Consider the following 12,999-nt stretch of genomic DNA (forward strand, 5'->3'; position numbering starts at 1 on the left):
GTGTGTGTCTTGGAGCCGGAGGCCGGCCAATCCAAAAAGCCATGAATCTGTAAACAATGCGCTCTGCAATTCCCAATCAACACCTCCACACCACCCACGCCTCGCAATCAGAGAGTGGGAGAGAGAGAGAGAGGACAGACAGAGAAGCCATCACGGGCATTTCTCCATAATCAAAGTTGACAGAGGGTAGAAATGATGTACTAACCAATGGTCCTCCACATCCAGTACAGTTCAGGACATTTCAGTTCACTGCTTTGTGTTCTTTTCTTCCTGGAGGGAAACTTGGCTTACAATACCGGCATATCACAAACAATAGCACCGTCCAAACAGAGAGCACCTATCCACTCAAACACATGACAGTCATAAGGACTCCAAGAGCCGTGAAAAGAAGATAATTAACCGCACAGCGCAGCAGGCCAACGCGTTTTACAACAAATATTAGATGTGGTAGTCAGCAGTTAGTTGAGATGCTGCCTGAAAAACAACTCACGTAGAAGGAACACAAATTAAGAAAGAAGACTGTTAAAATAACCTGAACGTTGGCTTTCAGCAGGTCTTCACAGCAAAGCCTTCATCAGATCATGGAAGAAGCATGTCAGAGTCTTAACTTTATGTTTTTAGAAACACTTTAAAGTTGATCTATTTCTAAAACAGAGCATGTGTTCTACGTCTTTTGCTTCTTTTGAGGAACAGAAAAGAAAGAGACTGATACCCAGCAGAAAACAGTGATAATATTTGAAAATCAGACTGATAAAAGTTTTCATCTGTTCTTCTCCTCAAATACTCTTTCCATATTTCAACTTCCTCCTTTTCTTCCCTTTCCCTCTATCTGCGTCTCTCTCACTGTCATCTCTCTCTCTGCTATTTTCTATCCACGCCGTCTTCCCCAACTCCTTTCTGCGCCTTCTTCTATGAAAGACATCTTTTCTATAACTTCCTTTCACTTAGTTTTTCAATTCCTCCTCCCCAAGCCCTCTTTTCTTACTCCATCTTTTCCATCACACAGTCTCTCTTCTGTCAAGGACACAAGCTTCTGAAAGAGGAAGAAAAAAAAAACAAGATGTGAATACTTTGAATCAGCCGACTCTGTATGTCTCCTGCTCCCTCCCTCCTTCTATTACACAAAGATATCTGAACACTGATTCCCCCCATGCCTGTCAGGGCTGGACATCACTGTGCAACAGCAGGTAGACTCACTAAATATAAATGTATGAATACAAAATAAACACCAACAACCGCGCGCATGCGCGCACGCACACACACACGCACACGCACACACACACACACACGCACAGTTTGCTTGACAATCTGTCTGACCATCTGCCTGCCTTGTGCATTGATATAGTTGCTGTCTGAACTTGAGGACGTTGTGTGTGTGTGTGTGTGTGTATTAGAGTAGGACCAATACTTCACTACATTTTAACTCATCACCAGTCAGTGCGTATTGTCTATTTCTGATTTGATGACTTCATAAAACAGCTAATTTGATTTTATATTTGATGTATATATTATCATTTTATCATCATCAGTAATGGTAGAACAGATTCCAGCACACTAATATGTGATGATATTATTATTTATAAGGTTATTATCGTCTTGTCCTGTAATATCAGAGGCTTTATCACCATGACAACAGCATAAAAGCAAAGTAAAAACAGCGAGCACTTATGAAGTGTTGGCAAGAGCATGACAATTTAGAGACACTGACTACACAAGATGTCTTCTGCCAGCTACTCCAGTACAAGGTTATGAGCCCTTCCAAACCCATCCTGCTGGAGACTAAGTGCAGACACAAGTCGAGCCGTTCTGGTTGAAGGGTTTTCAGAAACTACAATTACTGCCTCACAGTTGTATGCCTCCACCAACCAGTCACGTTGCAGTTTATATCCACATCTGTCCCATCAGACATTAAGGAATTGACATAATTAGCATATCAATTATAGAGCTAGGGCCAAAAATGCGTTTGTGTGCCGAATTTGAAGAAGTTCCCTCCATGCGTTCTGCCGGTGCGGAGGATCAATAATTGCTCCAGGTGAACTGCGCTGTGGCTAACCCTGTCTCTTACCTGGCGAAGTCGAGGTCAGCCTCCCTGGACATGGTGATGTTGGTGAGGTTCTGTTGGAGGACAAAGATGTTCCTGCACATCTTCTTGATGCCAGACTCGCTGATCCTCTTGAAGTACTGGGCCCCATTGATCAGAATACAGGAGATCAGATGACCCAGACCTAGAGAGAGGTAAGAAGAGAAAGAGGACAGTTATTGTCAGCTCAGCACAGAGACGACTCAAAGAAGAGAAGGGCATAAAAGGGGAAGCAAAAGGGAATAGAGAAGAGAGGAATCTTCTGTCCACCCTCTTTTCACATTGGACAACCACATGACACATATAGACTTCTGCTTTTGACAACATTTCTAATACTTCAGCCCAGGTCTGTGCTTACCTTCAAAGATGTACTGGAACTTGTGCTGCTGCAGGCCGGCCCCCATGGCCTCCTCTATGGCCGAGATGTCCTTGTTCAGTTTCACCACCAGCGGGTCGTAGTCCATGCTCTCCACATTAGCCACGATGGCATAGTTGCCTTGCTTAGTCAGGGGGATCAGGTAATGGAAACAATGCACCCTGGATGGAGACGTGGTCGGGTGAAGAAGTTGAGAAGGAGAAAGTGGAAAATTAGATGTCTGACTTTGTCCTCTTACCCTCTACATTTCAGATTCTGCTATAATGACCCAAAAAGTGCCCCGTAAATTCTGTGGCAGTTCACTGTTGATATGTTTGAATCAACTTTGACCTTTGTTGAGTTAGAAAATATTACAGGAATGAGGAGAAAAGGTCAGAAAAGAGTTTAATACACTGTAAAGAGGTGAGAATGTATGAGGTGTATTTTTCCTTAGAATATGTCCTCAGAGTTTAAAATAGTTATAGTATATATATTTATATATATCTAATCTAACACCTCTAATTTAAAAGAAATAATTTTGTCTCATAATGTATCCACTTATTCACCAACCGCTACATCACTGCTGGATACTATTCAGCCAAGACATCTGCCTGGTTAGTGACTGGTTAAAGGCAATCTGAAGAGCACAGCGCCACATTAAATGAAACATTAAATTAATGTTTTATAACAGTTTGAGGTATAAAAACATACTTAAACATGAATTAAATGTAAAGCCTACAGCTAATAAAAGTCTTGTATTGAAATATAACAACCTGTTAGGGTCCTTCACATTTGTTAACATTAATAGAGTGTATGCCAGAGAAGCTCATCTTTACATTTAAAATACATTAACATTAAATACATTTCTTAATTAATTTGTTCTAGATTTCTTTTCAGGGAAAGTTGAATGAAGATGTGTAACAAACATGGCGTTGTGCAGTAAGCAGCTCCGGTGGAGAAAATGTGGCTTAAAAAACGTTTTTTCTATTTTCTATTAATGTTACAAGAGACATAATATCAGAAAATATAACTTCCAAGTAACGTTTTTATACTCTATTTACTTTTTGTTAACTGTGTAGCAAACCAGTCTTGGCTCTATATGAAAAAACAAACACATGATCTAGTGAAGAATAAAAAACACTATCTCGGGTTAATGTTAATGTCCATGTTAACATTTTATGCCCATGGTAACATTCATCTTTTATATTATTTGTAAGACTGTGGTAGTAGAGGGAGTGGATTTTAACACATCCTGCGCTACATCTTTCTGCCCTTCTAAACACCTCCATCAAGGTCGGAGGTCCTTTAGGTCCATAGAAGGCTCATTTCTGTCTCGACTTAAGGAGTCAATACTCTCATAATTCCATCACCAGCGTGCCCTGAGCAGAAAGGTATAAAATGATATGGGTGAATGTCTCTTCCCCCAAAGGCAAAGACAACAACTACACCACATTTTCAAAGCGTCCATCTCACTTCCCTCTCTCTCTCCATTCAATCATTTCTTCCACTTAGATGCTGTATCTCCCTTCTTTAACCCCCACCATCGCTTTAACCTCCACACTCATCTCCTCCTCCCTCCCCTCTCGCTCTCTTCCTCATGGCTTCATTTAACTGGTACCACTATCAGGGGAAATTCGCTAGATGGGGAGAGTCAATGGAGTGTAGCATATAGCTAGACATCAGCCTCGGGGAGGGTTTTCTACTGAAATCATAAACAATATTGCATAAGCTATACAATAGTCTTCGGGGAGATGGTGGTACATGGAGGGATGGAAGGAAGAGGAGAGGGATGATGGAGGACTATTAGTGGGTGTGGGGGAGAGAGTATATGGTGTGGTAAATTAACTTGGTTATTGACATTCACACAAACACATATTCAAGAGGATAAAGTATAAACTGAACTCCTGAACTTCTGCATTTATGGTGCCACTAATCATTCGTGTCCATAACATTTAATGAAACACCCTCTAAGCTTGCGCAGTGTGATCGTGGCAACTGGGCGGTAAATGATTTAAAGTCACAGCGTCACAATCTGTGTTTCGTTCAGCTGGGAAGCGACACGACGGAGAAATATGAATGCGCCCATTCCACATTTCTTGGGAAGAAGATGAAAGTGCAACACGCTGGCTGCTCGCATCATTTGACGCGTGTCAACTGAAGCACATACATGGTACACACGCCCAACGCATGATACAGACAGAGATGCTAATCAAGGTGCACCAGCCGGCATGTGGCAATCTGGGGGAGCAAATTAAATTGAAAATGCTGCTTTTCTGTTGAGTAAACACTCATCCACCCTTGAAAAAAAGACTGTGGCACATCTTAACTTGTAACTCATCAACACGTCAAGATGCCGCCGCTGTGCCGGGTTACATAGTAAAACAATGTGTGCAGGCTCAGCTGGAAAAATGTAACGTTCAGGTCAAGTCAACCCGACCTGCTTTGAGCACTATATAGAGATTATAACGGTGTAAACGCTATAAGAAACATGTTTTATAAATACATTCAAATGAATAAGACACTTGATTTAATAGCTTTACTCACATCATACTGACTGGGTTCACTTCCTTTTAAAACTTCAAAATTTAAAGTGTTTAAACAAATAAAAATAAGCTCTCCTGACTATTTATAGTCCGACAGTCACATTGCCGTTGGAGCATTCAGAACGGTTCTGCCGGAGAAACTGAGGCCATCTGTCACCTCGAAGGGTAACAAGGGCACGATAAGATGTATTAATACCACATAAACCCCCCCCACGTGTGTTTTCATTCCTGAAAAGTGAGTTTCTGCTGCGTACCTGACCTCCAGGTGCAACACCAGGAGACAGCGGTCTGCAATATCCTGGAACCCCCTTGACAGGTCACTCAGGGTCTGGAGAATCTGCTCTCTGCTCCGTTCGCTCTCACCGACCACCTGGCTGTCCACTGAGCATGGAGACACACCTGGTTGGACAGAAGAGACAGGAGGACAGAAGAGACAGGATGACAAACAATGACAACATTAAAGACCTAGGATGATGTTTACATGTCTGAATGCTGCTGAGGAGTGCTTAAGCAAGCTCCTGAAGCCCCTTTAGCTCCAGAGGTGTTACTCTATAGTTGACCCCCCACACACTGCTCCGTACTCCAAAGTGAAATTCAGACATGTCGTTTCATACCGACATGATCAGGTACTGACAATTACACCAGCTCATACAGTACACACACAAGAAAGCCATTAGCTTCACTTCCACTGAACATACACTTCCTCAGTCCTTCAGCATGTTATTGTACTTGCTGTAAAGAGAGAGAGAGAGAGAGAGAGAGAGAGAGAGAGAGAGAGAGAGACAGACAGACAGCGAGAGACAGACAGAGAGACAGAGACACAGACACACAGAGAGAGATAGACAGAGACAGAGAGAGAGACAGACAGACAGACAGAGACAGAGAGAGACAGACACAGAAAGAGAGAGACAGAGACACAGACACAGAGAGAGAGAGAGAGAGAGAGAGAGAGAGAGAGATAAAGAGACAGAGAGAGAGAGAGAGAGTATGATGAGTGTATATAAATTCAGCCCGGTGCAGATCAATGGCCATAAATTAGCAAGTAGTGGAAAGGGAGAGAAATTGGCCCCGTCAGTCATATGTAAGTCTATTTGGTCAATGAGGCGAGTGTGTGTGTGTGTGTGTGTGTGTGTGTGTGTGTGTGTGTGTGTGTGTGTGTGTGTGCGTGCGTGCGTGCGTGCGTGCGTGCGTGCGTGCGTGTGTGTGTACGAAGAGTGACTGTTGAGCAGGAGAATGCAGGGGTCCACGATCGATGTGCCGCAGTCAAAGCCAGCTCCCCAGTTACTCTTCCTGCCCTTCCGAAGGTCACACATGCACGCACACGTGCACACATGCACAGAGTAAAAACAGAGTGGCAGCAAGTTTAAACTAACGGCGACATAAGCTGTTCATTCGTCCTCCCTCTCTATGACTAATACCTTTGACTGATATTCAACAAAACTGATGGGATGTGAGATTACAGGTAATTCGATCTGAAGTTGTTGGTTTCACCGCTTGTACGTGGGTTACCTCACATATTGCACACCTATAGAGAGCCTGTAGCAGTAAGTGCTGCTGTGTGCTCATGTTTGCTCATGTCGGGTTGGACTGGCGAATATGTGCTGCTGTCCCCATTACAGTCACTCTAATTTAACCCCTGATAAGAGGGGAGACCACTGGCTTACTCAAACAGCAGTGAGGCTTGTGTCATGGCCGTCCAATCAACAAAGCAAACACACCTGTGAATGTGAGGTGACATCACTCTGACAGCTGCACTCATGGCCTGTGTGTTCAACATATACAGATAAAGGCTGTTTATTATTAAAGGTGTGCATGCAATGTGTGGGGCTGTGTATGTGCTATATGTACATGCTGTAAACTTAACTAATTAACTGTCTTCTTGAGTAAACCTCTAGATAGTGTGTGTGTGTGTGTGTGTGTGTGTGTGTGACAGAACACTGCTGTGCAGTCATTTGCAGCTGTTAAAGACAATGACTCTGGCTTAAATCTAACTTCAGATTTATACTAAAATTAGCATAACAAAAGTCTGATTGCTGACTGTAAGCACTAATCCCTTCAACACTTTTTTTTGGTAATATTATCGACAAATAAAAAACCCCCAAGGTAATTCAGTATATTATTTTCTGTCTCATTGTTTGCTCCATAAAAAAGTAAGTAAACCGTGAATTCTGAGCCTAAATTTCCTCTTTTTGATCAGATTCATTGTTTCCACAGTTGGAACCACCACCGTGAGTTCAGATAATTAGTGGATAGCACGGCAAAAATTTTAGGCTCATAATTAGTCTTTATTGTTCACATTAAACCAGTGTGAGAGCAAAACTAAGTTTGCCTTAACTCCTCAGACTCAAACAAAAAAAGTCAATCAACAGTCATGATGTCTTCACTGGTGACAGTCTCCAGCAACCTGAGAGCCAAGGATCAGATCTTGATGTTGGCAATATCAATGTTAATCCGGCTAAATGAGCCACGGGAACAACAAACAAGATCGGTCCTAACAGAAAGAATCCCCAGTGATTTCTCAAGGGAGCGGAGCATAATGACGTTAATAGACTTCATTTGATTATATTTAGCGGATGCTGTATATTCCCCCTTGTCATCTTATCAGATCATTAATAGATACAGAAAAGCAGCACTGAAACACAATACTGCCACTCAAACAGAAAGCCACAATTACAAGACAGCTGAGTAACCGGAACGCTGCATTGAATGATCTATGACTTTATTGAGGTCCACTGGCAGCAGTGGAATGATAACATCATCAACAACAAGTGTTTGGTGCAGCTGGCAGTGTCCTGGATGTTTATACAGATATGAAACTGTCATTTTGATATATACATATATAGTCTTACTTAAAGCACCTGACAAAAGGCCTGCGTATATTTGTCTGATAAAGACCATTTTGCCTTCTCTTTGCTTGTGTTGTTTGTGTACGAGAGAGAGAGAGAGAGAGAGAGAGAGAGAGAGAGAGAGAGTATTTCACTTGCTCTGCCTGCTGGAGTGTTTTCCCTCCAAAAGTGTGTGTGTGTGTGTGTGTGTGTGTGTGTGTGTGTGTGTGTGTGTGTGTGTGTGTGTGTGTGTGTGTGCACGCGCACACAGGCGAGTTTGTGAAAGTGACTCGAAGGCTTCTGCTTCCTCTCATGTGCATTACACTCACTCACTTTGGCAGCAGAAAGGGTAAAAGAAAAAGGCTTGCTGTGGCACACACTGCTGGAGGTCTCTCCGGGGGGGCGTTCGTGAAACACACATACACACACATGCCCAAAAACACATGTGCACAGACACACAGAAACGTAGACAAATGCTGATTCCTAACGCCCCCCAGCCTCAGTGCTTTGATGATGCGAGGGAGGCGTCGCAGCATGGGGGGCACCATTAGAGTCAGGGACAGACGGGCCAAAGGAGACGACTCATTGGTCCTGACTGACAACTTTCTTGCCCTCTTTTTTTCTTCTTCTTTCTCTGCTGATTAAATGTGAGGATATGTATGTGCGTGTCATGTATCTATTTATGCACTCATGTGTAGGTATGCACATATGTGGGCGCTGTGCTTATCCAATTATTTTCGAATCCCATCTAAGACAAAGTCTGCTGCTTGCCATCTGCAAGAAGATGAGGGTGGCAGACATTAAGGGAGACGATCAGTGATGGAGTTCACATTCTTACACACACACACACACACACACACACACACACACACACACACACACACACACACACACACACACACACACACACAGCATGCAGATGCATGCATACATACATACATACATACATACACGGACAATTCATATTAACACAAAGCTAATCTTGCACTCTTTGACGTGGGGGCCATTAAGGGGATAAACAATATATTAAGAGCACAACACAACAACGTCACTTGACATCGTCTGTGGCATTGACTAATACAGACGCTAACATTTGATACAAATCATGATCCGTTTAGTTTGAAAAAGCACAAAAAGGAGGAATGGAGAGAAAATGGAGATAGGCAGAGGACAGTATCCTGCAGTGGTGGAATGATGAATAAATGACTGAGTAAGAGAAAGGGGAATTATTAATTATGTTGCTGCCTCTGGTGGAGGATGAACACTTGCACACGGAGATCTCAACTTCTGTCCGGAGAGAAAGAGAGCGAGTGAGAGGGAAGAGAGAGACCGATATATTTGTAGATGTGAAGATCCCAAATTGCTTAATAGTGTCTTATAATTAGAGAGAATGCCAGACACATGCTAGTCTTTTTGGACAGAAACAGTAATAAAAACCCACATGGATAAAACAAAAGACGATATTTCATACAGAAAAAACAACACCGTCTTCTCCCACTGCAACTTGTCCCCCAGGCCTCGGCAGTGAATAAGAATGAGTTCTAAGTCAGCTAGCTAAAGGGAAAGACCTGCACTTACTATAGTCAAGGTTAAAAAAGTGTATTCCATAAGCCCTCCGCATGCAGCAGAGCAACCACTGAAGAGAGAAGGAACTTATTCCACAGGAACCCTGTAGCATGGACAGAAGGCCTGTTTCTATTTTATGATGGTCAGGCCTCCGACATGAACACACACACATTCGCACGCAAGAAAATTAAGTGTTGCTCGGCAGTTAAAGAGTCTGCAAAAAAAAAGAAAAGACTGTCAACTAAGACAGCTCCTCAAACTGTTGATCTCCTATCTGCTGGTCCATTTTCACTACACAAACATCCAGCAAGGCAACCAGACACACCGGCAAACATTATTAAAAATGTCTAAAATTCATATAAACACACACAGCAGTCAACGGCAAGAAAAATGGCTGTCATGCTGACATTGCCCCACAGGCGTCTGTGTGTGTGTGTGTGTGTGTGTGTGTGTGTGTGTGTGTGTGTGTGTGTGTGTGTGTGTGTGTGTGTGTGTTGTCGGGTAAATATTGTCAGAGTGGATTAGAAGTCCAGTCCTGCGACCAGATGGGTGATAAGACCCTTTCTGCAGCCACCTTCACGGCAAATCAGCATCAGTGGTCTGTCTGCATACATACACACACACACACACACACACACACACACACACACACACACACACACACACACACACGTTAACAATCTGACACTCACAGATATTCAGACACAAAACTGTACGTGCACACAAACTTAAATGTATTTTTTTATACTTCAGTGCATAACAATGTGTGTAACGACACGTCCAGAAGGATTCAATCACAGGAAGGTGACCAAACCAAACATCCACTGAGGAGATTACCCAGCCATGGACAGAATCCACCAGACCCACTCGAAGGGTAGTACTGGGGTGAGGAGGAGGCAGAAGGATGGAAGGAAGGAAGGAAGGTCGAAAAAGAAAAAATAAGAAAGAAAGGGAGGAAGAAAGAACTACCGAGACAGAAAAAAAAAAATACAAAGAAAGAATGAAGCAAGAAAGTCAGAAAGAGGAATGAAAGAAAGAAGAAAAAAAGAAAAGGGAGAGGAAAATGAGTTGTTCATACCTGACTGCTTCTGTAATATAAAATCCAATTTGGAGAGGCATAGACGTGAGGCGGGGGTGGGGGGGGTGGAGGATGAGATAAGGTGGGGTCCTTTTTCCCTGCCGTACCCTTGTCCCATCCTACACAGTGCACGCTTACATACACACACACACACACACACACACACACACACACACACACACACACACACACACACACACACATACCAACACACACGTAGTCCGTCATCAGCTCGGCAAACACTAAATAATGAACAATACGGAGGCTGTCCCAGCATGATAAGTGACTGCCCTATCCTTCCCATTAGTGCCACCCGCCAGAATTAATGATAATTATGTCACGTCCCTTGCCGTACTTTTATTGAATTCTTATCTATGAATAAACAAAGAAAGTGGGCCTCAGAGTGAGAGGGAAGGGAACAGTTTAAAAAGAGATAGCGGCAAAGTCGAGCCCAAATAAGAATATCTGAAAATTCTCATTTCATTATTTTATGCCTGAAAGAGAGCAAAACAGTGCGAGTTCAACGAGCAATCGAAGCTAGAGAGTTGTGACCATCGCAGATAATGCCTGGAGCCCTCTCTCTGTCCCTCCAGGAGAGGTGCATTATTATCCAGAGCTCTGCCAGAGGACCGAGATACACGGCCAAGTTCCTCCAGAGTACAATAACTACAGGGGTGAGTGAAAGAGCTGCATACAAAGAAACATCCACGTATGTTTTACTGTTCATGATTACCGTTACGGTGTTGATCCAGTGCTGTCTGAAGCATATGAATAACAAGGAAAAACTAAAAGGATGAAAACGCTTTAAATGCAAGGACTTAAATTACATTTGAGCCTTTTTCAAGAAAAACTGAATCTTCAAAAGCATCATCTTCAAGATTGATGAAATATCACCCGTCCAACTCTACAAATTCAGCTTGATGACATTCTTAAATATTTTAGAATGACATAAACAACACATTAAATAAACATGGCAGTAAATAGTCTGACATCTGTTTATGTTATACTGCACATTTATACCGCAAAAATAAGAGGCCGCTACTCCAAGTTACAGAACAAAACCAAACCTGGCCCTACTATAAGAGGGATCAATGCGAGTGTAACGCCTCGAATGCTGTGATATGATGTTGAAATACACGATGTGGACTTAAAGAATAATGTTACAAGATGTTAGAAGCTCTATCAGGAGATTAGCATGTTCTTAAAGTGATAGTGAGGATCAAAGCAGTACTGTTACATGATTAGTGATTAACAAGGTCTACATAGAGTCAACATGGATAGAAACACACACACACACACACACACACACACACACACACACACACACACACCTCATACCGATCAGTGATTAATGATACAAAAGTGATGAGTGAGCAGGGGATGTATGAAATGCTATGAAGTCCTAAATTAGAGTAGGCATTTATGCGCGCACACACGCGCGCGCGCGCGCGCACACACACACACACACACACACACACACACACACACACACACACACACACACACACACACACACACACACACACACACACACACACACACACACACACACACACACACACACACACACACACACACACACACACACACACACATTATCTTGGCTCTGCGTCTGCCTGTGTGTGTGTGTGTGTGTGTAAAGTGCTCTTTGACAACTCCAGTAGAGAAGGTAATGAGTGTGTGATAATAACACACTCAAACAAGAACTCAATGAGGCACAGGTAAGAAGCGTTGCTACAAAAGTGCTGCAGCTAAGGATGAGAAAACTTCCTAAACCCCCAACTGTGACCCTCCATAAACCATCCAGACAATGTGTTTTCTTTTTAATCTGCAGTGTATTCTGATCAATAACTGCTCAATGACCTGAGAGACGAGGAGCAACGTCTCCTGAAAAAATGTCCGAGATGTAAGATTGCTCTCCAGGTGTCTCCGGGGTTTAACCATCATACTCCCTGAAATTGTTGAAAACACACATATACTCAGTCTGTTCCTGAATAACCAAAAATTCAGGAACCAAAGTGGGGAAAAAACAAGAAACTGAGGATAGAAAATGGCAGGAAGGATAATCTAATTTCTTGTGCAATGCGACCATCTGCCAAGCAGAACTCATGTGCCGAAGACAATAATCAAGTTTACAGCAACAGATGTCTGTGTTGGCGTCAGTGTGCCGGGTGTAGGTGCAGAATTGACTGCATATGTAAATACTAGTGTCAAAAAATATCACGAAGTTCTTCCTAATTTTAGTTCATCAACTGAGTCACACCTTGAGATATATATCCAGTCAGAAGGAACAAGAGAATCCAGTTTGTTAGATGATGAAAATCAGCATACAGTCTGTCAATCACTGTACATATATCTGGTGATGTCACAGCGTCTTGCCTATATGCGTAGATATGACAGCTTCATTATGCAGAAGAAGTATGAGAACTCAAATGGGTTGGTTATTGCCAGGAGAACTAGGAGAGAAGGAAATGAGGTGAGAGGTGATGTTCTTCATTAATATTGATACCAAAATAAGTACCAGGTTTACCAGCCACAGTTGTAGTCGATGG

The 12,999-nt window shown here is 42.7% G+C and overlaps 1 protein-coding gene across 1 annotated transcript in view; it reads right to left on the bottom strand.

Annotated features, from left to right (window-relative positions):
• exoc4 (exocyst complex component 4) overlaps positions 1-12,999 on the bottom strand; it is a 104,249-nt gene that overhangs the window by 10,950 nt on the left and 80,300 nt on the right. The window contains exons 17-19 of the mRNA XM_068721291.1: positions 5,233-5,377; positions 2,439-2,617; positions 2,066-2,225 (exon numbers count right to left, since the gene is read on the bottom strand). Coding sequence (XP_068577392.1) covers positions 2,066-2,225; positions 2,439-2,617; positions 5,233-5,377 — 484 coding nt within the window. The remainder of the gene's footprint in view (positions 1-2,065; positions 2,226-2,438; positions 2,618-5,232; positions 5,378-12,999) is intronic.

The sequence above is a fragment of the Cebidichthys violaceus genome, unplaced genomic scaffold, assembly GCF_023349555.1.
Source record: "Cebidichthys violaceus isolate CVI_PGR_0920_01 unplaced genomic scaffold, fCebVio1.0.p SCAF_27, whole genome shotgun sequence".
In the NCBI taxonomy this organism is placed as follows: Eukaryota; Metazoa; Chordata; class Actinopteri; order Perciformes; family Stichaeidae; genus Cebidichthys; species Cebidichthys violaceus.